The sequence below is a fragment of the Crocodylus porosus genome, unplaced genomic scaffold (assembly GCF_001723895.1).
Source record: "Crocodylus porosus isolate Cpor-Errol unplaced genomic scaffold, CroPor_comp1, whole genome shotgun sequence".
NCBI lineage: Eukaryota > Metazoa > Chordata > Crocodylia > Crocodylidae > Crocodylus > Crocodylus porosus.
In genome coordinates this window covers 125,455,334-125,482,542 of record NW_017728943.1, presented here as the reverse complement: position 1 = coordinate 125,482,542, position 27,209 = coordinate 125,455,334, and the positions used below count along the sequence as shown (strand labels likewise).

General features: G+C 44.2%; 1 protein-coding gene across 1 annotated transcript; it reads right to left on the bottom strand.

The window, feature by feature from the left end:
- Positions 1-13: 13 nt before the first annotated feature.
- On the bottom strand, positions 14-22,196 carry FUCA2 (fucosidase, alpha-L- 2, plasma). The gene is made up of 7 exons (XM_019550148.1): positions 21,985-22,196; positions 17,496-17,683; positions 15,384-15,723; positions 14,484-14,694; positions 10,518-10,708; positions 8,492-8,600; positions 14-2,922 (listed from the first exon to the last, which is right to left on the bottom strand). Exons 1-7 carry the CDS (start codon positions 22,155-22,157, stop codon positions 2,782-2,784), a joined length of 1,353 nt encoding a protein of 450 aa, XP_019405693.1. The 5' UTR covers positions 22,158-22,196; the 3' UTR covers positions 14-2,781.
- Between the last annotated feature and the right edge of the window lie 5,013 nt (positions 22,197-27,209).

Genomic DNA, 27,209 nt, shown 5'->3' with positions numbered 1-27,209 from the left:
ACACAGCACTCTCTTTTTTTCCCTTGCTGCTTAAATATCCAACCTTATGGTTACCAAACTGTAGAGAATGCTGTTAGTGAAAGTATTTAGAATTACACTAGGGCAGTAATAATCTACTGTCATGAGTGCCTGAAGAGCAGGGAGTGAATTGGAAAAGGCAGAAAAAAAGATTTCTTATTGAGTCCTCAAGAAGAAAGCCCAGCATATAGAAGCTTGCCTATAAGTCTATTCCAGTTATACAGTTGACCCAATAATATATATCACCCACAGAAATCCTTAGCAAAATAACTGAGGTGGAGATGAATCTAAGATGCATTTCCCAATGTACTTCCCCAGATCAAAACTGGAAGTTCACGTGACCCGTAGCAACCTAATAGAACCTCTACAACTGGGGTGGCCAACCTGCAGTTCAGAGCTATATGCAGCTCTTCTGAAGTTAACATACATCTATTTGAATCTCTGCACAAGCACATAGTAACCAGCTTCCAAATAATTACTGGTCACCGTGTGCTTGTGTAAAGATTCAAGGAAATGCATATTAATTTCTGAAGAGCTGCAGGGTGGCCACCCCCTGCTCTAGAAGGTTGACCAAGTATACCTGTTTATTCAGTAGTCTAGAATCAAAGCTTCAAAACCTGCCAGTCATTTAAGTTTTCTCTTATTCCTGACATATTCCTTAAATCCTACGCATACTGAAGTCTGGAAAAACTCCAACTGATTTCAATATGCCAGGATACCATCCCTTGAAGTTTGTAACCTGGAACATGAGCAAAAACAGAGAACGTAAGGTACACACAGAAGTTGGCCCAAAGAGTATCTTGACAGTATATCATTGTACTGGACCCCATAAAAACCCCTGCACAAAAATACAGCTTTCAGGTAATATAGATCCTTGCAGAATTTGGTCCTATGCATTCAAAACAGACAATTTCTAGTTCTCTATACATTATTCTCAAGGCCAGTTTAAGTATTTATTTGGATGCGTAGGATTCAAGTAAAGCACATCTCTCACTTTAGATTCTTCTGGTAATCCTTTACAGTTAATGTAAACAAGAATCAGCAGTAGCTCTATAAAATCAAGTTATGCATACAGTACAAGTAAATAAAATTTCCCACCTGTATAATCCCAAATATGAGTACAAGAATTAGAAATAAGATTCAGTTATAAAATCTAGTCTCTTAAATGTTACACCTTATACACTTCTGATATAGAAAATGATTGCTTAGAAAAGATTTTATCGAAAACACTCTGACCTTACAGGAATTTGAATGCCAACCGATACATGAGTCTTCTAGTCTAGTACCACCAGTCATGACTAAGGCCCCAGTCCTTGAGATCTGAGCATATACTGGTAATGTTCTTGAAATCAATACAACTACTTGCAGCACCTGAAGTTGGAGAGGAGCACAAGGCTTTGCAGAACTAGGGTCTTAAGAAAGAAAATGCTATGAAACTTAGCGATGAAAATAGAAGCATGGTTCATGTGCTGACTTCCCCATAGCTCCAAAAGTAAAGATAAACATGTGGTACTGAAGTCTTCTGTAACTTTAATCAGAAGTTGTGAAGTGGGTTCTGAGTCTTTTAAAGACTGTAAGTATAGCCTATATAACTGTTCTGCAACTGAGCCTGACCAGACATGTATATTATATACCTGAGCAAGAAGAGCACAGGCAAAGGACAAAGACTGTCCAAAGCCTTGCATCAACTGGTAAGTTAGCTCTAATGGAAACAGTATTGCTATATTGGGGTGGGCAGAACTGTGTCAGCAAGGTCAGTTAGTGTAGGTGGAGTACTATGCTAATGCAAGCATACCGCTTTCAGTACTAGAGCTAGTTTGGTTATCCAAGCAGTTGTGCCAATAGACATGATGTCACATCTACTTTCTAACTGCTGTGGATGCACCAGGTAAGATTTTTCTGCCAGTGATCAGGTCTTTATATCTCTTTTATTATGGGTATGGAGGAGAGAAAAATGGGTCACGGGCAGAAAGTTTCATACACTGGGAAGGAAAGACGTGACAAACCCACCAACTTAAATTTAGATCTGTCGATGTTCTAAGAGTCTAAAGTAATTGTTGGGATACACAAGGATGCCAATGAAAAAGGGTTAAAATATTAACTGCTATATTTGCATACCCTTTGCAGGAACAGTTAAAAGGATGTTTTTGACAAAATCATTTATTTTCCTGCTTTAAAAAAATCTTAAATGATCTTCATAGAACCAAAAGTGCACAAAATTAAAAGCAAAAGAGATTGGTAGAGGTTGAGTTCTTATGAACACACTGCTCTGATCAATGTATGAATGCAAAATTTAGCTCAGCCTTTATCATTCACTTGTTTAAAAAATGAGCTCCAAGTCATGAGAAGGGGTTAGTATTCCATTTGTTCACATAGGATTTTGGCAAGAACTGCAAAAAAATAGTTTTACTGGCCAGTGTGGAGAGATTGAGGTAGATGCTGTGATTAGTGCACATGTTTTTTTCACCCTCAGTGTTGAACTGAAGCCCACTGTAAGTCACAAATCCAATAGCAGGTTTCAAATAAAGCCCACTGTAAAATCACCTCATCTTTTAACACCAGGGAAGAGCCAAGTTCTCATCCTACTAACTTGAAACCACAACTGCATTAAACTTGCACCCATCAATCCCAATTTCAGCTCTGTTTACAAAATTCAATACCTAGACTCTTAACTAAAAATATGAAGTACTCCTAACAATGCTTGACTTAAGGATTTGTGGGGGGCGGGGAAAGTCTACAACTTTCAATCTCTGTATATCTTGTTCAGTTAACATTAGTCAGTTGCAGAGTCCACCCCCACTGGCATGGTAATTGACTAAGGGTTAACTGAGGTACAGCCACTATCATTCCCTCTTCTTCTAGTGAAATCCATTTCAGTGGTTCCTTATATCCAATCAACTTCACCTGAAATGAAAAAACAAAGTAAAGCATCAGTTAAACAGCAGTCTGTTCAATGTGATTCGTGTCCTAATTACTACCTGCAACCCACACATTTATCATACATTCCTCAATACGCAAGATGGCAAAATAAATTATCATGTGCCCACATTAGTCTAGACTATAGTTACAATATCCTTTATGCAAGTGGCAGAATAGATTTGTACCTTACAAAGTAATGACGTCAGAGATGTATAGCATAGGCTTTTGTGACCCCAAGCTCATTTCATCAGAAGCTGTGAAAGGACATGTCTGGCTTCATGCAAATGGTCACAGAAATTTAAAAAGTATTTTGCTACAGGCCCCGGACAGCCAGGAAGGGACCACATTTTCACAATACAAATTATTTTTATAACAACGTGAATTTACTGCTGCTTATAGAGTACTACCAAAAAGGACAGTATACTAATAGGTAAAATCCCACGTATAGATGATCGGGCATGACCATGTATGTGAAAATAAAAGATGCTCTAAATGCAGTAATGCATTTGAAAACTTAGAAATTTGGCACTGCTTTTCACCCAGAGCGGAACATCAAATATCGGCCACGGAGCCCTATTATCTGACCTGCGATGCTGCCTTTGGGTCTCAGACTAGGCCCCAAGCTCTGTGCATTGGATCTGGTTCCCAGGGCTCAGGGGCAGTGGAAGGGATGGGCTCTGCCATGCTCTAGGGTCCAATCTCAGCACGCAGGTGACCAGGAAGCAGGGAGCACCAGGCTCCCAGTACTCAATCCCAGGGCTCTGAAGTTGAAAGGGGCAGGGCCAAGCCCCTGAGGCCCAAACCCAAGATGGGCTCCTAGCACTTGGGGTGGTGAGGGGTGGTGCCATGCTCTTGGGGTCCAATCCTGGTGTGTGGGGGCAGAGGGGGGTGGTGCTGGGCCCCAAAGCCTAATCCTGGCTTGCAGAGTTCAATCCAGCCCGCAGATCAGCCACCCCATTCATCTTGGCTTGTGGGGCCAAAAGGTTGAGCACCACTGGTTTCAACTAACTTGGTGCAACTTACAGTTTTATATTACACAGCATAAAAGGCCCAAGAGCACATAGCTTTTTAAAAGTTGTTTAGGCATTTAAAGATGCAGGTAGGTGCTTTGGGGGTGGGGGGTGGGGGGGGAAATCGCACTAGGATAAATCATCAGGATCCAAAAAGGAATTTAGGCATCACAGTGCCCAATTTTTAGGTGCCTGCCTCTGCCTCCTCCCTCCCCCCATGGAATCCACAGTTGTCTAGACCCTCAATACAATACATGAGGAGAATCAGACATCTCAAAACGGGATCCACAAAAACCAGCACTAAGTAAGAGTAGCCTAAGATAGCCAAACAGGAAATGCCTAGGACAGTGATGTAGCTTAAACTGTATGCAACTCCCTTTATTCACATTCACAGCCTAGAACCCTCCTAAATCGCTTCTTTCAAAAGCAGAGCAAGGAGTTTCATATCTTTCTAACAGACAGTGTTGGGGAGTAGGCATTAGGTTCACCCAGTAAGTCAGTACGTAGGATTATGTAAGAGACCTGGGTGCAATCCCTGTCTGAGCGGATGCAGTCTCACACACCAAGGCCACGTCCAGATGAAAGTGGCCATTCAGTATGCGGTGCTGCAGACCTGTCTGTGGTGCCACACACCGCACGCTCAGGCATTCCCCACACTACTACCTTGCAGCACAAGGAGGTAGGGTTGACCCTGGAATATCCCAGGGTCAAAAAAACCTGTGTGGAAAAAAAAGTGGGCTGGCGCACGTGGCGGCAGCATGCACCACCCAAAACCAGAGCCTGACCAGCTGGAGCTATGCTCCAACTGCTAGCCAGACTCCCACCTGCAGGAGCACCATGGCTGCAGCTTCCCCGGCCCCCAGAAGCCCAGGGAAGGCTGCTGCACCTCTCCTACCCCACCCGGGGTAACCTGCCACTTGCTGCTGCTACTTGTCCCTGGGGAACCAAACATCTGTGTTTGTCTGCATGTGGCTCGAGTGTCCAAACTACGTAACTATGATACCTCTCCATCCCTCCTATTGATAAAAAAATTCACTGGCCCAGACAAAGTGAAAACTTGACTACTGTAGTGGTCAGAGCACACAGCTGGGAGATGAGACCTGTGGATTTGAATCTCTTTAGACAAAAGCGGTTTGAACCCAAATCTCTTATGTCTTGTATGACTGCTTTAATCAACTAACCAACTGGATAAGTGGGAGTGCAATGAGACTTCTTGCTACTGCCATAAAAGGCTGCTGCTACAAATATGCAATGCAAAAGTAAAGAAGTGCCATCTGTCTTAAAGCCTCTTCTTTGCATTTGCTGAGAAGCATCAGCCAAATCTGCAGCAACTTACGTGACTGTGTAGTTCAGTTGTCAACTGTACTTTGTGCTGAATTAGCATTCTGTGGGTGTCAAAACAAGAAACGCCACTTATGTGGCTAGAGGGTGTTAAAGAGGACTGAAAGTAGGAAGATGGTTTATCAAAAATTGGCTGTGGCACGGACAGAGCCTTACTTGGCTGAAGACAGACAAGAAGTGGGGCCCAAGACAGTGTAATATAAAAAGAGACTTTGGAAGAAAGAAACTCCATCTGTCTTAAGTTATACTCCAACACTGAGGTATATTCCAATTTCTCTTAGAAGGGCACACAGCCCATAGGAAGGGAACTTGACTGAAATTTACCAGAACATATCTAAAAGACAGGATCAAAAACTAAGACAACATAAAACAAGTGTAATTTTGTAGTGGGTACACCTACACGTGAAATTAGCATGTAACAATAAACTCCGGCACAGTTCACGCCACAATTTATTACTCCCGGGCACAGCATTCACATGTGCCCAGGACCACAGCATGTTGAGTCAGGGCAGAGCAGCCTTGGCTGGCAGGGAGCCCAGGGGAGTCAACCTGGCAGCCTGGGGCTGCTCCATCCCACCCAGCTTGATGTACTGTGGAAGGGCTGGCTGGGGCATGTGGGTGCTACAGTGGAGGGCTAAGCAGCAGGCAGCCCCTGCACATTAGCATCCTCATACCCCAGCAAGCCCGTCACTATCTACACATGCATTTTGGCACAAGTAACTATTCCGCTGTAAGATGGTACTTGTCCTGGAGTTAATTAATTTACTGTGCCCTAATACAGGCATACATGTAGACAGTGACTCTTCACTGAGGAGCTAATTAGTCAGCTCCACAGCAAAGCTCATGTGCAGATGCACCCCGTAAGTCATTGGGTATATTTCCAGTTCTATGCATGTCAGGTAGTCCCTTCCATTAGGACCTTTCCCAGCTGTGTGACAGCCAGAGGCAGACCAGATCTGCTGTCAGCCTAGGCTGAGCAACACCCTGCCTCCTACCAGGAAGAATTCCCTAACGCCTTCTGCCTCCCAACACTACACTTGCTTGACTCCACAACTCCCACTGGAACATCAATTGTTACTGGGTTCCCAGAAGAGCTTTAGCTTTGTTTTCTCCTTTGGTTTTAAAGATTTCGCCCTCAACACTAGCAGGGAACACCTATTCCCACAACATGTGGAACACAAAGAACAGGATTCCTGGACGCCAGAACTTCAAGGGAAAAGTAGGTTCTCCACTCATAATTAGGTGATAAAGCATCCTGAACTTCTGCAAGCTATTTTACCTGCCACAAAAGAGCCAGCTCCTGCCACCTTGATACTAATGAGTCTCTTGTCTTTCCATACAGCCAGCTGTAGATGCAGTACCAGCAGTAGGAAGAACAACATGAAGTGATTCAGCTATCATTCCTTAGGAGACAGACCTCTTTCAGTCTCCAAGAGTCCCTCAACGGGACACAAATAATTCTGTTTCACCCTCACGTGTTTACGTGAGGCATGTATGTAGCAGAGAAAGCTGCACTCTGGCTGCATAGGTGGCCAAGTGAAACAGAATGACCCTGACAGTAGCATAATGCCAGACAAATCCCAAAACCTTAGTTGCAAAAAAAGCAAGAGAGCAGAGGAGAAAGCTAGTAACTCTCCCATCTGTTAGCCCGATAGCCTAGTGGTAAAGGCAGTTGCCCAGGGAATGGGATGCACAAGTTATAAACACCACCTCACCAAAAGAGGGTTCACACCTACATTTCCTTCCAGAAAGATGCTGCAACCTCAAGGGCATGGGCTGGTCACTATCCAATGCACCCGACAGGCAGCCAGGAGAACAAACCAGGGAAGAGGTGGCCCAATGAGATGGAACAGTGCCCTGGATGGGAGGGGACCTTACTTTCTTGCTGGTTCTCTGTCTCCCAAGACAGCCAAAAATATTCCAGTGCTGGTTATTCATTGTACCCAGTGCATGTTAAATGCAAGGTGCAATTGCTCCAAGAGGAGGACTGGAGAGAATTCTCTGGGCATGCTAGACCGTTCAGTTCCTCAGGTACAACTCCTCTCAGTGGACAAATAAATCATGTATTATCAGAACATCTTTAAGGCTCAGAGTCTTCAGTTCACAGTGAAGAGAGAACCCGCAACTACAGAAAACCCATTATTATCCTCACACAAGCAGGTGCATCATTTGGTGGAGGACATTACAAAAAAGGAGCGTTCCAGGCAACCTTCTGTAGGACTGTTTGGCACGGACAGGACTAGAGTGGAAATTAATTGGCAGGACACAACTCTGTCTTCTTGCAACATATTTTATTCTATATTTGTATTACCAAATGTGCCAGATGTCATAGGATCATTGCAAAGTAGGGCTGAAAAGGACCTCATAAGGTCATCTAGTCCAGCTCTGCACAAGATAGGATCACTCCTGATTAAACCATCACAGCCAAGTGTTCATGCAACCTGCTCTTCAAAATTTCCAGGGATGATGATTCCAAAATTTCTTTAGCCTGTTCCAATACCCAACTACTCTCATAGCTAGAAACTTCCTCCTAACCTCCAACTTAAATGACCTGATATCATTGTTCCTAGTACTGTCCTGTAAGGCCATAGAGAATAGTCCATCTCTCTATTCTCTCTAATTGCCCTTCAGGTATTTGAAGACCATTACTGGACCCTCCCTCAGTTTTCTCTTTCCCAGACTAAATAACCCAAGTTCTTTCAGCATACGTCATGCTTCCCAGACTGCTAATCATTTTTGTTTCTGATCAACTCTTTCCACTCTAAGTCTATGAAATCTATTAAATCTGTCCCTGCCCTTCTTGAAATATAGGATGCAAACACTGAACATAGTATTTCCAGGTGAAGCCTCACCAGTGCCAAATAGAGCAGAAGAATAATTTCCCTTGATTTGCAAGTGACGCTTCTTTTAATACAATTTAGTATGCTGTTGGCTTTTTGGCAACAGAAGCACACTGATGGCTTGTATTCAGCTTATGGTCAACTGCTGAATGTGTCAGTGCTCTTGTACTTCTTAAAACAAGAACTGTGTGCAATTAAAAATATGTATTTTTTTAAAAACATATATTCAATGCTGACAGTGCATTATTCAGGTATGATCTAATCTATCTTGTGATTATATTCCTTTCTCTATTCAATGACATAGTGTAGTACATGCCTCACTAAAGTAGCAAAAAGAGAGCAAAAGGAAAAATAGTTGCTTACCTCTGTTCTTCCAAGAGTGGTTTTTGGCTCACCAAGTATCAGAGTCCCTGAGACAGGCCAGTTAAGGAAAATAGCATACACAACGTCTTCTTTGGGTTTAAATGTATACCTAGTTGGAAATGGGGAGTCATAAAATTTTCATCCAGTTTTTCTTATAATTACTCTTAAGCAACTAATCAATGCACAGTTTTCAGGACTGGACAAGAGAATTTGAAAAGTTAGCAGCAATTAGTTTGCTTATCCAAATTCAATAAGAACTGTTCATGAAAGTGTATAACAATGTACATATTGTTCTTAATTACCTGTATAGAACAATGCCTCCTTCTTCACGGTACATAGTTTTTATGTTGGATTTTAGCAGACCATCCCCACTACATGCAAAACCTCTCTCTCATGACATGCTACTATTTCTTATTAGTCTGGTTCAGCTTTTTCTTGTTTTTGAAATTGTATTGCCTAAGGACTTCAAGACTATACATCAAATCTTCCTAAGGGTAGATAAACAGAAAGGCCCAGGAAGGAAAAAGGGGTTAGGGCCAAAACTCACGATCAGTGTGGATGAATGCAGATTACAGCAACAAGCAATCAGAAGCCACTATGGAGCAGAGCAGGATCCAGAGATTAAAAAGGGGCTGGGCTTGTGAATGAAACAACTATTTCATAAAGTAATTTATCTATCATATTCACGGTAAAGTGTGCTATGGCCTGCTATTAACCTTTCTGGGACATTTCATTAGTTTCTGTTTAGCTTGTTCTTTCAAAAGGTGGTTCATCCTATTATTTCTTATCAGCTATTTTCTATTGATCAATATGTTACAGCAACTGCAATTTTATGCTTTAGCTCTTCAGTTACTCTGACTGAGAAGCACAAAAAGCTCAAGGATACACATTCAGCTCAAGGATATACATTAGCTTCTATTTCACATGAGATACTCTCTTTTTCTCCCAGAATTTTTTCCCTGAGCAGTACCATGTACCACCTCCTTCACCCCACACACACCCACAATAGGACCAGGTGCTATTCCACTTATTAAGTATTTAAATGATGAAATACAAGCTTACTCCATCCTGCTCAAGTCCCTCAAAAATCATTAACGCGATGTCTGTGGATCCTCCTCACCACTTCTTGAAAATCATTCTTAAGACTATGATAAAGGCATGTTACAGACATACTAATAGGAGAAAGATTTTTAGGGAGCTGAGCACGGTGGGATAAAATTGCCTTTAGATATCTGACAGCTGGAACAAACTATGGTCTTGGGGCACTATAGAGTCACCAAAAGGGTTCTTTTCTGGGACAGGAAAACTGCAGGCAAAATAAGCTGGTTTCTCACAGGGTCCTAGCATATATTCCATTTATTGTGCAATTTGCGTGTTAACTGCACCATAAATAGTGCAACATATTCAGCTGATTCATGGCACCACGAAGTGGCAAACCAGCCACAAAGATATTCCTTAAAAAATGTAAAGCATCTTTGTGGCTGATCTGCCTGGCACCATGAATTTGTGTGCAAAATCCTCCTGTGCCTTTTGGGCTGCACATGCAGGTTTTAGAACCCCTGGTGCACAGGGACTCCAGGATCAGGGAAAGGTTCTCAAAACCAAGACCTTTAAAAAAAATGCATGTATGGTTTTTAGATTTCCCAGCACACCAGGAACCCATGATTGGAGAGAGATTTTTCAGTCTTCCAGGACCTTTAAAACTGGCATGTAAAGCCCAGCTGGATTGCATACATGGGTTTTAGACCACTCAGTGCATCAGGAGTCCTGTTGCACAGGGAGCTTGTAAAACTGTATGCATTTGTTAGGCTGACAATTACGTGATCAGGTTCTGACTTCCCAACTCAATAACCAGACCTCCTGCCATATGCACGTCACGGTGTGCAGCTGTGAGGACTGGGGATCAGATCCCATTGTGCCGTTTAATGAATGTCTGCCAGTGCCTATGTGTAATGCTTTCCACCAGAAGCTGAACAATTTCTCATAAGATTTTGTCACATTCTGCATTCTGTTTCACTAGACTTACCAGACTCCTGGTGTGGAGGAGTCATTTTGAGCCCTCCATGGTTTAGTTCCATAAATGGCTTCTCCATTGACCTTCAGCCAGGCACCCATCTGCCTCAGGCGCTCTTCAAATATTGCAACAATGCAACCATCATGAGTTGGCCCAATATTCATCAGGAGATTTCCTCCACATGATACCGTTTCTACAAGTTGCTGAAACATTTCAGAAAAATCAGAGTGTGAGATTATGACCAATGCCGGCATGCCTATTTTTCAGGGGTTCTCACTGAATGTAGCTTCAGAGATATGGTACTGATAACACTGCTACATGCCAGAACTTTAAAGGCTGTTCCAGCAGTTTATACAGAATTTAAGTTTCTGATAGGAACATTACATTTTTAGCCCTTATGACTAAAAAACTCACCCCAGCCATGATCTTGCATACTGACATCTGTCTGTGCCTTCATTGTTCTGGGCTGTTTGTATTATGAGGTATTTCTCATTTGATTCTGAAGCCCAGAGGCAAAAGTGTCAACATTCACTATTTCAGCATCAGTCATTGTAAACATTCAGCTACTCTAAAGTGGTGGGCACAGCTGCGGATTGTAACAGAAACTTGCACACAATCAACCACCCACTCCCCACTATCTGACTTCAGTGAGCAGGTAACTGTCACGCTCAAGAACTACTTGTGTTCTAGAATAAAACAAAGCATTTGGCTTCTTCAGCTAAATAAAGTTTTCATTTATTTTCAAAATTATATTGAATTTGACCAACAGTTTAAGGGAAGCTGCAGCACCTAAAGCACTAGGAAAAAGCTAACAGGAAAAGCCTTTTTTTCTGAGGTGGAACCTCATATCAGTTTCAAGGGGTCCCACTGAACTCAATGGAGCTCCATGCAGGAGCACAGCAGTCTACCAGCAAGGAGGCCAATCTGGGATTGTAATCCTGCCTAGTTTTACTGTTAAGATCACGACTGGCTGCAAGACAAATGTCCATGAGCAAACACAAACATTTACAAAATTTAAAAAAGGTGGGACATCAATAAGGGCATTTGAAGTATGACACTCCCCCCTTCCTTCCCTCTCTGCCCCATTCATTCAAACATTTCACACACCTGGGCCTATGTAACTGGGAAGTTATTTCTGCAGTAGCCAAATGTTCCTAAAATATATTAAAACCTTTTAAATCTCTCTTATACCAGGCACCTCTGAACACCTGGAGCACATAAAGCGATTCCCTGGTGTAGTATTAAGATCTCAATGACATCAGCAGAGTCAAATGTTATTCCACCCCTTAGATGCCTACAGTCCTACTTCACCCTGCTGGGGAGGAGGTAAAGGAAGAATAAAAAAGCATCTGCCCACCATCATTTTTGCATTACTGTTTTGTTCAGGAACTCAAGAAAGACTAATTCTTTCATTTCAAATCATATATAAAACATTAAACATACAAACTTTGAAATGTCAACAAACTAAACAACCTTTAAAATTGAAGACTTATATTTCAGATAAAAAACTAAGCTGTTATATTGTAAAGGTAGGAAAGATAACTTTAGGTTAAATGTATGAATTAGATTCTGTGTATGCATGTATGTGTGCGCAGAAATATTGTTGCAAGTGTTATTTACAACATTTGCTGAGATTACTTTTAGATATAAGTTACCAGTTCAACTGAAAAGCTTTTATCTCCAGACATACACCAGACATACAAGGTTCCTGAACACCTCTGAACCCTGGGGGACAATTAATATGGGCGCAAAGAAAAAAGTATGTCTGGGGTCTGATGAGTATCAGTAATCTGTTCTCAGAACTGTCCATTGTAAAATTTACAACTGGCACTCGCGTTAGCACCAAAGGGCAATATTGAGTTGTACTGCTGACTCGCCTCTCAGAGAGGGTACCCAAGTTCCCCTATAGGGACTGACATCTGGGACACTGCTAAAGTAAGATTGCTATGTCTACCAACCATAGCACATTCATGTGTCACTCCTCATCTTTTAGTGTTTATAAAGTAGAAACACTTGCTTTAATGAAACATACACAGTGGTTTAAATATATTTTTATGAAAACAGATATCTATATGCTTATGAAAACAGATCTCTAAACCAAACTCAACCCTGTGGCTTGGAGGCCTGATCCTTACCTGCCTTTTTGGCCACAGGGGGAAGGGAACAGACAGGTGAGCTACCAGCAGGCCAAGCGGTCCCTGAGCTGTGTGGGGACTCCCCAGGTGGCACCCAGCTCGGGCAGTCCAGGGGGGTACGGCAGCCGCAGAGGGAAGCACTGGCCCCCACAAAGGGAAGCACCAGGTCCCTGCACAGAGCTGGCAGGCGGGCCCCAGGGAGTGGGTGGAGGGAAGATATCAGGCTCACTACTTTTATTTTTTTAATTTCAGTGAAACCTCCCTGCACAGGATGCTGTTGGGTCCCACAGCCCCTGAGCTGCGCAGGGCCCACCAAGCCCTAACTAAGCAAGTCAGCTTCCAGCACCCTGTGCACTGTTACACTTTGTTAGACAGCAAACTAAAACACCTCGGAGGTGTTTTATCTCGCTATGTACCAAAGTCATTTAAAGCGATCACTGCTGAGCGTGCAAACAGCAATGCCATTAAAGTGATGCAAAAAGGCATTTAAGCTGTTTTAAAGGCCAATTTGGTGGCGTGTACAAAAGCCAAACAGTAGCAGATGGAATATTCTAGAACAGAGGTTCCCAAACTTCTACTTATTGTGTACCCCACTTCCAAATTTACCAGCTGCCTGGGTACCCCTACCAGTACGCATTTTATATTTTAGCTCCTAAAATGCCAATTATTATTATAATGACAATTTAATCTGCCACTACACAATTTCTCCCACATAATCCCCAAAGGTGTCTTGCATACCCCCAGGGGTATGCATGCTACAGTTGGGAACCCCTGCTTTAGAAAATACAGAACAGCTGCAGAAACAAGGATATCTTTTTGGCACTTAAATACTTAAAATGCTTAGTATGCAATTTACATTAAGTACTCAGGACAACACCAGATAAACATGCCATATCTATTATAATCTCTACTACCTTACAAATTTACCTCCATGAGTAAAGAGTACAGATAGAGCCTTAAGGATGAAAAGAGGAGGTAAAGCTTGCCTTTTGCATTTATAATAAAAATGACAGAGGAATTTATGGGCCTAATTTTCATCCCTGTTACACATGTGTAAATGTAGAATAATTCAAAGTGATTCAACTGAGTTATGCTACTGTAAAACTGGTGTAAGAAAGAGAAAAATCAAATCAAAGGATATGCACGTTTAAAACAGAACCAGTACTGAACTGAACTGGATAATGCATTAAGAGAAAAATGGCCATAATGACCGTGTCCACACGAGCATGAATGTTTGATTCAGGAGCCAGGTAGCTGCAGTGCACCATGCACCACCGCTACTTGTCCCCAGGGAACACCTGTGCCATGTTCGCTTTGGCATGTGGCAAGTTACCCTGGGTGGGGTAGGGGCGGCTGGAGCCAGCACTGGGCTGGCCTCAGCAGCAGGCTGGCCCCAGCAGCCTTACCTGGAGTCCTGAGGCTGCAGCAGCAGCAGCAATTCTGCAGCACAGAGCCTAGCCAGTAGCTGCAGCACAGCTCCAGCTAGCCCAGCTCTGTTTCTGAGCGATGCATGCTGCCCACACATGCGCTGCTCTGCCTTTTTTTCCCCCACAAGTCTTTTTGAACCCAGGAGTAAAACAAAAAAATAAAAACCCCAGGGAAAAAAAAAAAAAAAGTGGAGCAGTGCGCACACAGGCAGTGCTCCACTGCAGCCCAGAGAACATCTGAATGTGCACTATGTGGCACTGTAGACATGTTTGTAATACCACATACCACACAGCCATGCCCATCTGGATGCGATCAATGAGGTTACGCAGCAATTCAAGTTTTACCATGACACTGAACTAAAATACATCAGAAATGAGTAGCAAATAGTGTGTACAATCTCTTTGGCTTATTGTACCTTCACCAATTCTTCAATTGTTAAGTAATCACTTAGCTGCGCATTCCTCCTGTAACCCCATGACCACTTGTCTATGGTCATACAGTTCTCCCATTTGTGAGGCAGAAGGTGTCCTGGGTTGTAGCGGTCACTACAGGTGTAGTATCCACCATGCTTACAAATGCTGCCTGCTCCCCAGCGATCATTTGTTACCACTGTATCCCGAACTGGGCTGAAATTAGAGAAGTTCTGAATAAGCATTTACAATTTTTAATAAAAAATAAAAACACTTCTTTAATCTTTTTCCCCCCAGAAACTCAGAGGTAGAATACTTCTAAATTTCTTCAGTACATAATGGAAGTGAGCAAGAGACCTGAACCAACAGCAATCTTGATATCAGTGCTAAAGACCAAACCTGCCCTTCATACCAAAGACAAGTCTCCTGTTGATGTTCTTGGGAGATTTGCCTGAACATTGTGTTTTATGGGCAGGGTCAGAGGCCCAATCTGTGAAGAGCAGTTCCTGACTATATTCCTAAGACTTCCACCTACCCTCTTTGCCAGTATTGTATATTATTTTAATTTCCAGGACAATGGTTGAAAGAGAGAGCAAGCAAGAGAGAGAATGACTATACCATCTTAATGGAATAGCTTGTAAGCCTATACCTTTTTTATTGGGGGGGGGGATTGGTGCAGAGGGGAAGGTGCATCATTTTCATAACTTTTCATCCAGGTCTAATAATTTGATTCCTAGAATGCTTCTCTGACCCTTGTAATTGCTGGGAAAATAAGTGGAAGCCAGTAGAGTTATATTCTATCAACTGAAATAATATACACTGAAAGAGAGACAGAAGCTAAAAATTGGTCAGAGTCCCAATTGTAGGGGTTAAATATATGGTTAAAAGGGGGGTTCATTATATACCTGTCATTGTACAACCAAGCTAGGAAACCAGTGCTGTTCCAGTAAGTATCTGGTGCATTACCATCCCCATCTGACCAAAGGATCTCTGGTTGGTATTTGGTCACAATCTCATAGAGCTCAGGCAATGACTTAGAAGTTGGAAATGTTCTCGTCTTGAACACATTGGAGGCATCATCCAGGAAAAGGGGATTGAACCATTCAAACAGGGAGTGATACAGCCCAAAGCGCAAGTCTGTCCTGTTTCTAATAGATGCTGCTAGCTCAGCCACGATGTCCCGTTTAGGTCCAACATCTACAGCATTCCAGTTCCAAGAATATTTGGATCCCCACAAAGTAAAACCTAAACACAAAAAAGCAAAGATTAACAGAAACAATTACAAAGTATTGCAAGCAGAACAGACCATAGTTAATGTAGCTAACTTTGAATTTCAAAATGTTTTACAAATATTAGCTAAGAAATCTTACACCTTTATGAATTAGATAAATATTATTATCCCCAGTTTACTGAGGCAACAAGGTTAAAGTTCACCCCCCGAGGCCAAAGAACCTGCGTAACAGCTTGCTTCCATCCAAGTCAATGGGAGTTCTGACATAAACTTTCATGAGAATTTTGCCTTGTGTCAGAGTGTGAATAGAGCTCATGACTCCTGTGCCTATACTCCTAGAATAGTATCTACATTGAGGCACAACAGCCCAGTGCTTTGTCATATCATTACAGTATTTTCCTTCTACTTGGAACAAGCACAAATCTACCAAGTTGTTTAGAATCCCAATTCTTGTTCATCTAATGCCCTGTAAGTAATGTTACCTCCATCTGTGAAAATGTTTGCCATGATGCTGTAAAACAATTAGGTTTGTGAAATGTTCAGATATCCTGAGATAAGAGGCCTTTGAGCATAAAGATTTGTTCATGTCTGCCATTCAACCAGCTGCACGAACAAGCAGCACCTTAATACAATTCACCAAAAGGTCACAGTAAGAGAAAATATGGTCTTGTCATTTTCTGCAGAGTTCCTGCATAACCTTGGGGAACTCTTGTAAATCTGTCTCAGTTCCCCAACTATACAACTATCATGAGTAATTCTGCTTCGTCTACTTTCTCCACTTAGATGGTAGACAGAGATTAAGATACTAACATTGATAGTTGTACACATTTTAAAATTTGTAATCAACTCCCAACAACATACAGTACTGCATGTATTACAAGACACTGCCCACTGTCATTCCCCTGCTTTACCTATGGCAGGTTAAGGTTTTATGCCTTGTGGTTGTGTCAGGGTTGACTGTTTAGTTTTACTAATAGATTACACAATGGATTTGCATACGATGGTTTGGATAGGGATGATCCTGTTTCTGGTGTGGGGTTGGCCTAGATGATCTCCAAAGGTCCCTTTCCAGCCCTACTTTTCTATGATTCTATACACAGATAAAAATGTACAGGGCTAATAAATCCTTTACACACAGCAATATTACCTATAAAACATTCCACAATTTACTCCTGTAACCCAAACAAAAACAAATTATTGTGCCAAATGATGCAAAACTCAGAAATAACTAGCAGCTGCAGGAAGCTTTGTAGTACCCTCAGCTTCAGCCACCACAACAATTCAGTTTCTTGTAGCACGAGGAAGAATGTGACAGCCAACTTCTCCTTTTAGCTGGTCTTTGGCTGTTACACAGACGTGCTTGTTTGCATTCTAACTGAAACGCATTAGAGCAGACTCTAATTAACTGAGGGGGGTTGGACTTGATGATCTGCTCAGGTCCCTTCTGACCCTACTATGAACTATTTCCATTCTAATTAAAACTGCTTCACCCACTACCATTTTGAAATGCTGGGGCCCTTAATACACGTGACAGTGATCTGTTTTAATTAGAGCAGCTGTCCAGGAACTGCTCTAATTAAAACAGCACCTCCACTTCCGAGCACATGTATAGGCAGCCTCTATGACCATGCCTATTTATGAGAGATCTGGGTCTTCAGGGATCCTTGCCGGGCTGTCTAACATTTAGCCAGCTAGATAGGAGAGTTCCCCCAGTTTTCTGTTCAGCTAAAATAAATGAACTATTCACTGCAACTATTACCAGGTCTTATATATTTATCCCATTTACCTTCATGATGTTTTGAAGTCAAGACAACGTATTTTGCACCAGAAGCTTTCAGAATATCTGCCCAGCGGTTGGGATCAAAGAACTCTGCTGTAAACAATGGGCCAAAATCTTCATACCTGAACCCAGGAGGGTAATGATCTTCCATAAATTTTACATAGGGCTTTCTCCTTTCTTTCTGCCAATACCACCTACAAAATACACAATAAAATCAGCCAACAATATTTTTCAGCACTAGAGAATTCAATAATCAAATTCTGTTTTAATATTCTAACCAGCAGTACCCACTGAGATAAAGCTGTGGTAGAAGGACACTGGAAACGAAATAAAACTCCTTCAGACTGTAACAGTTTTGCCAAGTAGAGACACCCAGCTCTACTTTTCTCTTTATAGAGATTTCCCAGTATTCCATTCTGAGCTGTGTTGATAGAACTGGGGAACATGCAGAGAATATTATATAGGACCCAAGCCCTGAAAACTCACTACTGATCATATAAAGGTGGTAGAAGGTATAAGCCACATAGGCCACTACCTGGAGTGCCAAAGCTTTAGGACCATCCTTTTTCTGAGCCCATGTGGTTTAGCGCTCTTTTCCTATACTACCTGTTCAAGAAGAGCTGAATGCCCAGAACACCTTTTTGCCTCTGCCTCTTTAAGAGCCCCCCAGTTTGTGGCAGCTGCTATGGATGACATCCATTTTATCACACCACCTGCAACTCCACAGCACAACTGCTCTACCACCTATCCATTTTCCAGCCTGATTATGCCCCCAGCTCTACCAACTCCATAAACAGATCAATTGCTTACCATCACAGAAAAAATAGCACGGATCTGCTCACAGAAGTAAATGCTACAGCCAACAGTAAGTACTTGAATGGTTAAGAATATGGAGGGGGCTTAGGCTTCTGCAAATTAAGATTAAGGTGGCAGGCTTAGACTTGTGCGGATTCAGACACAAAATGAGGAAGAGGAGGAAAAGGATTTTTCAATTTAAAGAAAATGTTTAAGTTCCCAGGCCAGTTTCAGAATCTGGAGTGATACTAGTGAGGTCGCTCCACAAAGATACAACTGAGAACAGAATTTGTGCTTATACACGTGTAGAAATTTGACTCTGTGTGAGTTAAAGTCAAGAAGAAAAGAACTGTGCCCCTCCCTACCCCCACGCTCCCCAAAAATCATCTTCTGAAAAGGAAGCGGGGGAAATATTTGCAATCATGAAGTATTTCAAATTCAAAAGTAGATACCTTCCTCTTTCTTCTTCCCCTTTGTCATGCACATTTCCAGAACAACATTAGAAGTGCTGAGTACCACAGAGAAAAGAAAGGTAGAGATGGACCTGAGGAAGTTAGAACTCTTAGATCTGATACAGCTCAGAAACAAGAGCTGGTATGAGTCAACAGAAGGTCAAGAACCAAGAGCCACACCAACATCTGTCACAAATGCTACCTGAAGTGAACGTTTACACCTATATAAAAACCGGACAGGCAGATAGTAAGCAACAGTTCAAATACAAGATAAGGGGCAATGCCATGCACTGTGTTAAAATGAGTTTATCTTAACGTTGTAGTATTTTCTATGCCCATGCATGACAGAAACCAAGCCCTGCACAAGAACGTCTTTTATCAGGGGAGAGGTTTCTAATAAGGACCACAATTAATGGGCTGTACTGTGTACTAACTTTATGCAACTGCAGTCCACTTAAAACCAATAGCTCATCCCTTCAGTGGCTTATATTTGAGAAAAGCTAGCACAAAATGCCTACGAACACTTTGGAAGTCTTTATTTCCTAATAGTGGAATACTTTTGTTGGTTGTTAAACATGCATGGTTAATACACTTAGGGAAGATTTTAACAATGATGATTCTACCTCTTTTGGAAGGATCTGTATTGTGATCAAAACTCTTCTACCTTTGGCATATATATAATTGCAGAGACCCTTTTTGTTCAGTGTCAGACACAAGAACATTTCAGGAATTAAATGCAGTCTTAACATACCCAAAACTAACGACAGCATCTCAGCCAAGATTATTTTATACTCTACTAAGCAAAGAATGGTCTATTTGCTTGTACCCTGCAAAGACAGTCAAGGCATCACCTCATTTGTCCAAAATGAACATTGTGAGTAAAGTGGAGCCCACATCAAAGGACTCTTAAAAGCTTTCCCTACACGTCTAATACATGTGGGTCAAATTCTGCCTTGAGAAAGATCAAGTTCTGAATATATGTTCTTCTGACTTTAACTGAAACTAGATTATAACCCCGCGAGAGAGGTGTCATTGCCTCTGTTGTACAAATGCCAGAGCAGTTCCGTGATTTGCTCAGGGTCACAAAGAAATCTGTGGCTGGTGTGGAACGGAAATAGCAAACACCAAACAACAGGCTTAATCCTATGAGCAGTCACACGTCTGTAACTTAATTCACACGTATGTCTTTGCAGACTCAGAAGCAGAGTTTTCTTGCTGTGGAAAGTGCAATTTTTAAAACCATACCTGCCGCCAAACAAAAGCCTCTATTTTTATGAATTGGCTAAACATGGGCTCAAGCCAAAGTCTTGGGTTATGTAAAGCAAGCATATGCATGCATAGTCTTGGAGCTGCTAATTTGTTGTGTAGGGTCAGTCCATTAGACATACGGGAGCATCTTGAATATTTGTCTCCACCTTTTTCAAAGGGCTTGAAAGACAGGCCATATGAGAAGTTGAAAGAAATAGGAATGTGGAAAAGGCACTTAAGTGGAGACAGGCATCCCCTCAAGTTCAAGGGAGCTGTGGTAGGAAGCTTATATTTCCCCTCATTTATATCACCAGAACATTTACAGGGTTGGATCTAGGGGGGTGACCCCCTTTTGAGTCCTACTCCACCCAAAATTTAAGCAATTGCCTGCCAGCAGCATTTCTAGTCAGGCAGCACTGAGGGAGTCACTTGACTTTATGGCTCATCCCTATCCATCTGATTCCTCCTAAACTCTTAATTCCACAGATGTTAACAACCCTCTCTCTTTTTTTTAAATGGTCTCAACATGCCATCAATCAAGCCAGCCTCCACTTTGCCCTGCTGCTGTTCCTACTTTACAGCCCAGCAGATTGTTTTTTACTCATTCCAGTATAGCTTCATTTGCTTTTACTTCACCCTCAAATCAAATAGCCCAACCCTTCGCACCCAGTGTAGGAGGCAAGCTTTGAGCTTATCTGGAGAAAAACCGGTGTTGTGTTATATGGGTTGAGGCACCTCACTGCAGGCACGCCCCTTTCCCAAGTTCTAGATCGGGTTTCAAACCCTCTCCAAAGCAGAGAGCCTCCAGATTGCCCCAGGGGAGTCGGATTTGGCTTCCCAGAGACAGGCTGCAGCTGGGGAAGTTTAGGCTGGAGATGAGGAGGAACTGTCTGATTATGAGGGTGGGCAGGCATCAGAATGGGGAGAAGAATGCGGAATCCGTGTCCTTGGAAACATTCAAAAACAGGTCAAACAGATGTGCAGTCAGGGATGACCCTGCTTTGAGCAGGGGTCAGTGGTTTTCAACCTTTTTTGTACTGGAGAGCCACTGTACCAGGACCCATTTGTAAACACCAAAGGACAGTTCCGACCCAGTGCCCCTCGCTCCTAACCCACTACCCTCAGGCCCCCAGTGTGTGGGGCATGGGGGGCCCCCCAAGCAGCCCCTTGCAGGCTGAAACTCTACCAGCCTGCAGGGGAAAGTCACAGTTTCCCACATTTTCCTCCTTTAAAGAAGAATCCAGTGTGTTGATCCATTTTGGCAGGGTTTTTGGTTGCAGCCCTGTTCGTCTAAGGACATGGAAAATGGATCGAGGCAGGCAAGGTTCTGCCCAAGTTTCCTGTGGTATATTCTTGCGACCCCATGGGTTGAGAAACGCTAGGGTGGCCATCACAGAGGACATTCTGGTTTTCTGCTGCTCTGTCCTCTATTAATACGAAACCCGATGCCTTTATTTCTCATTTCAGAGAACATAAAGGCGTCCGGTTTTGTATCACTAGAGGACAACTGGGCTGTCCTCTATGACGGCCACCCTATGCACCACCCTTTCGTATATTCCTGCGACTCCACAGGTTGAGAAACACAAGGGGACCCGATGAGGTCCCCTTAGGTGGTGAGGGTGGCCATCATAGAGGACATTCTGGTTTTCTGCTACTCTGTCCTCTATTGAAACGAGCCCCGATGCCTTTATTTCTTAAAGAGAAAAACAGAGGGCATCAAGGCATCGAGTTTCGTATCAACAGAGGACAACCAGACTGTCCTCTACGACGGCCACCCTTTCGTAGATTCTCGCAAGCCCACAGGTTGAAAAAGGCAAGGGGGACCCAACGAGGTGCCCTGAGGTGGATGGTGGAGCTGCAAAAGAAGGAAAGGTTGTTTCCTGCCGGGTGCCACAGCCTGGGGCCAAGGGGAAGGGGGACAGTGAGGGTGGAAGAGGAAGAGGAAGAGGAAGGGGAAGGGGGCAAGGGGGGGGGACAGCCCCGCGGCATGGAGGCCTCACCAGAACCACTCGCTGCCGAAGCTGGGCACCGAGAAGACACCCCAGTGGATGAAGACGCCGAACTTGAGCTCGTCAAACCAGGCGGGCACCGCGCGGGCGTCCAGGGACTCCCAGGTGGGGTCGTAGCGCGCCTGGGCCGGCAGCAGGGCGCCGAGCAGCAGCAGCAGCTGCATGGGGTCAGCCGGCGGGCGACCGGGCCGGCTGGCGGCTGGAGCGCGGGGCGGCCTCACATGACGGCGATCAGCTGACCGGGCGGAGGCCAGGGGAGCTGGAGGGAGGGAGGGAGCGGCTCCGTGCTTCTGCCAGCTCCCCCTGCCGCGGGTCCGGGCAATGCCGGGGGTTGGGGCCGGGAGCGGGATTTGCTTCTTTGGGTTTTTTTGCATACCTTTTTTTTTTTTTAAACAAATATGTTTTTTAGGAAACTTGTGCGTGTCGCAAGTGAGCGATCTAGTTGGTCTACTCAATTCAGTGAGATCAATCTAATCTAATCTAATCAGCTATCACCTCTGCTGCCTGTTGGTTGTGGGGCTCCAGGTGACGCGGTTGTCCTTCCCGCCTCCGGCGGGGGGCTTGCTCTGCTGTTGGTTGCAGGCTGGCGAGGCTCATCTCCAGGCCTCAGAGGTTTCAGGCCTGGGCTCGCAGCACAGGATGGGTTTCCACAACCCTGTGGTTAGAGTGGCCCCCATAATTTTGAAGGGTTTCTTAGTGCTGTTTGTTTAAAGCAAGGTTCCAGTGGCTGAGGAGAACAGCAAGGATTGTCTCGGGGTGGTGGTTTTTGACCTGTGGTCCATCGGCAGGCTACACCAGTGATGTATAGGGGGTACGTGTGCACCCCCTGCAAAAGGCTCCTCCAACGGTGCCAGTGGACAGTCACCACTTGCCACCCCTGCCCTTACTGACATCATCTGTGGGCAGTCCCCAATCGCCACTGCTGGCAGCATCTGCTGGTGGTCACCAACCACCGGTCGACGCTCGCCACCCTCCTCCCCTCCTGCCAACACCACCGTGGCCACCTGCAGGAGTTCACCACTCACCACTGCCATGCTCCAGCCTCCGGGGGCACGCAGCATTCACGGGGTCCATGAAAGATTGGATTGATTTCATAGGCATTAGGGGCTGGAAGGGACCTGACAAGACCATCAAGTCCAGCCTGCCATAGGCAGGAAGTCAGCTGGGATCAATAAGATCCCAGCAAGATAAACATCCAAACACCTTTTGAATGAGTCCAGAGTAGGTGCTTGCATCACCTCTGGAGGGGGTCTGTGCCAGACCCTGGACACCCGGCTGTGAAGAAGGTTTTCCTTATGTTCAGTCTACATTGGCCTTCTAGGAGTTTGTGGCTGTTGGACTTTGTTATTCCTTGGAGAGCTCTGGGGAACAACTGTTCCCCCAGATCCTGATGCACACCCCTTATGTACTAACAGGCTGCTACCAAGTCCCCCCCTGAGCCTTCTCTTTGCCAGCATCTCCTCGTAAGGTTTGCTGTCTTGGCCTTTGATTGTATGGGTGGCTCTCCTCTGGACTCTCTCGCTCAAAGATGACTGTAATCAATCAAAAGTATGCAAATACCCACATTTACAATTCAAAGGGGTCAGGACCTCCATTTGAAACTTCCAAAGTTTCCTCCATTCAAAAATTTTTAGGGGTCTGCTAATGGAAAAAAAAAGGTTGAAAACCACTGTCTTCAGGTGATATCTTTTATTGGAGACCAGTGCATAGCTGGGAGCTTAGGAAGAAGATGCTACGTAGTCTGGCTTCTTTTGTTTTTTTCTTCTCCTGCTTTAGATTAAGGATTTTTCCATTGTAAGTGGCAGGTTTTGATTTCTTCCGTGTTAGAATAGTGTTAGAGGAGAGAAGAAAATTGGTCTTGGAGACAAGGCAGTGATGACCAAGGAGCTGGAAGAGTGATAGTGGCATTGTCAAATGAAAGGACTTTGCAGTCTGTAACAGTCAGCCTGAGGCTTTTAAAAGCTGAGGGGTGGTGTTGCTGGGTTTTTTTAAACTTCAGACCCATCCTGGAGAAAGCAGTGTGCTGGGTTGCTCCCCTCCAAGCCAGGTACACAGCTGCCAGAATGTCAGAATCCAGCTGCCACGTGAAGCTCTGGTGCCTGCCCACTGCTCTGCCCAGTTGTAACGAAATGCGGTACTGGCCTACCTACCTGCACTTGTCCTCCTCCAAAATGTCTAAGTGGCAGCCATTGAGGAGAAAGAACCCACATCAACCTCAAAAATGAACAAGGTATCAGAAATAGGAAAGGTTTAAATGAGTACAAGCAGTGCCTCTTGCTTATTGAAGGTCAGCATAGGACAGATATTTGTATTCTGCAAAGAGCACTCAGCTGAGCCTTTTCTTGTAAACATGGAATGCCATAAAAAGACTGCAGCACTGACTCTGGGAAGGTACTTATCTGTGATACAGGAAATTTGCTTTGTGATGTACAAATAGGGCACTCTCCAGGGGGGAGACTCAGGAAGCTCTCTGTAATGGACTGGTGCCAAGAGAGCACTCTCCTCATTATGGGCCACAAGTGGCAGGGAACACACCAGCACCTCCAGCAGATGCTACTCATCCTTCTCCTACCTAAGAAAAACACGATAGAATAATTGGTGGTTCCAGGATGGCAACAGAAATAGGCTTCTAACTTGATGGACTGAAAAATCTGTTGGGCATATGGATTTTGTTTATCTCAAGGCCCATTAAGATCATGTGGAAAATCAACAATTCTGGAAACACTGGAGCAGTAATCTGTGTTACTGCTCCTGGGAATGTGAGCCTTGATAGGTAGCATCTCTTGACACTTCTAGCATTGCTGTGATGCACATCGGTCTTTTCCATTTAATGCAGCAGCAAGAAATTGTCAGAAAGTTTATCTGTCATCTCAAAATCATTGCCTCTTCAAACCTTAGACTAGACTCAGTGGGTGAGACTATGCAAGGTGAAAGGTTGTTGGCATATGCAACCAATTGACAAGAGAAGTAGAGTAAAAGCAAAGTTCCTTCACTGGCTGCATGTGAATCTACCAGGTGAAGAATGAGTGGGCTTGTTCCTAATTATAAAATAAGGAGTATGTCAAGTGGTATATCCCCATAAACATGGAGAGGGGGATTTCTACCCTATTTCAATACACTCTGCTTTGTAACTGGAAGTAATCTGTGCTCCACCTCCAGTACTGTGGCAAGTCGGGCGACTGCCCCAGGTGCCGAAGTGAAGGGGCATCAACAGGCGCTGCCCAGCTGGGGTGGGGTGTGGGATAGAGCTGCGAGCAGCTCATTTTGGTGGGGCACAGGGATGAGGGGCAGGTCCTGCTGCTGCTGCACACCCAGGCAAGCATGGAGAGGCGTGTCCTCTGGTTCTGTGCACAGAGTGAGGACAGGCTGCTGCAGTGGGCTTGCCCCAGGTGCCAAACTTTCTTGCTATGGTGCTGTCCACCTCTCCCTGTCTGCCATCCCCTGGGTAGACAGCAATCATGCAATTATCACTAGAGTTGGTCAAAACATTTTTGTTGCAAAGAAATTACAACCAAATATGTTGTTTTGTAAAGGCCAACATTTCCGGCTTGTCTCCTTGAGCATTATAAGTATGTTTAGTATATTTCAACAGGCCCGAAATGAAATCATTTCTTATTGCACTCAGCCTTATTTAGCATTGCCTTGTGCTTGGACTATTAGCAGTGAGGGGGCAGTGTGACCCCATGAGGAATGCATCATGCACTGTTTCCCATGACACTGTCTCAAGAGATGGTAGTGGAATCTACAGCTTCCTTTTTAAATGCCGACAGGCAGTTTCCAGGGCAGACATCGCAGATCCCTGGCCCTATGAGTTTGCCTCTGTTCAAACCATGCTGGTTCAGTAATGGTGTTTCCTCTTCCTCTCCAGCTCATCCTCCTCTGCCACACCACAATGAAGAGTGACTGAAACATAAATAGAACTTTTACTTTTTCCCCCATTACCTCAGGGGCATAAGGAAATGCCTGGACCACAGTATGACGTTACCCAATATTACTCCTCACTTGGCCCCTTCACATTGTCTCCTGAATCTTAATTCTCCCACACTCATGCCTTCCTGTGCTACCATTGACAGGACTTTGCAAGGGCCCTCCTTTTGCAGAAAACATTGCGCAATCAAGCCGTTCTGCCCAGTTTCCCAAATGCAGTGTTGGGCATAAGCAATAGCTGAATAAGGGCCAAAAAATAAACCGTTTGCCCTCACCGACACTCTTCCTGTTGCTTTTTCTGGCTCCTCCCTAAGCTGTTAGTTCCACAAGTTGACTCTTTCTGCTTTGGTCACATACATTCTCTGCTCTCTCCATCAATGTCTGAATATTTGTGCTATTGATCTGATCATTTCTTCTTCACTGCCTACCGGCAGAATTCTTTGCAAGTAGCTAGGTCTTTGTGATCCTGGAGCTTGGGACAATGGGCTGCTGGTTTTGTGCCTTCCAGCCCCACCTTCTGTTAGTCATCTACCCCTGACACAGACTGAGAGGATGTAGTTCCTTCCGGTTAATATCTCTGGGCCTCTTTGCAGCAAATCATGTAAAACAGGGTTGTCCAGCTCATAGTGGCTGGGGCCATATGCCCCATGGGCCACATCAGCAGAGGTAGCCCACCACAGGGGCCATGGGTCCCCCAGGCTAAATGCCACATGTGGGCAGGAGATCTTTCTCCCACCCCATTGCATTGCAAGTGTAGGCAAGCACCTCTCCCCTGCTGCACTATGCACAAGCCCCCACATGGTACAGTACCCCACCTCACCTGTAGCTCTGGAGTTCCCCTGTGGCACTGTGCCACACAGCTACTCTGAGCTGCTGGCTTATCGAGCACTGCATACTGCATCACATTGTCCTGACCCCTGCAGCTGGGTCAGGGTGGGAAAGCCAGGAGGGGGAGAAGGAGCCTGAAGACCCTGGCTACTACTGCAGCTGGAGCAAGGGGCAGCAGTAGCTAGTTGGGAGCCAAGGGGCCATATATTAACCCTTTGCAGGCCACATGTGGCCTGGGAGCCCTGAAGTAGATAATGGCTTCCAAGATGAGTCAGTACTCCGGACTGAAGACAAGAAAAGGTCGTCTTTGGCTCCTTGACCCTGTTGGAGATTGCTAAGTGTCATGTCCCTTAGGAAAAAAAAAATTCTTTCTCTTTTTCCCCACTTGCCACTATTTATATAGTACCTAGGTATTGTGCCCAGGGATGCTGCCTCCCATCTCCAGAAATGCAAAAAGGTGA

What these genes read in the sequence shown, in the direction of transcription:
- FUCA2 (XM_019550148.1), bottom strand. Translation starts at nt 22,157, where the DNA reads ATGCAGCTGCTGCTGCTGCTCGGCGCCCTGCTGCCGGCCCAGGCGCGC. An exon ending in GACTTCAAAACATCATGAAG is followed by an intron (nt 15,724 to 17,495) that starts GTAAATGGGATA and finishes TTTTGTGTTTAG; the next exon opens with GTTTTACTTTGTGGGGATCC. An exon ending in GCTTGGTTGTACAATGACAG is followed by an intron (nt 14,695 to 15,383) that starts GTATATAATGAA and finishes CTCTAATTTCAG; the next exon opens with CCCAGTTCGGGATACAGTGG.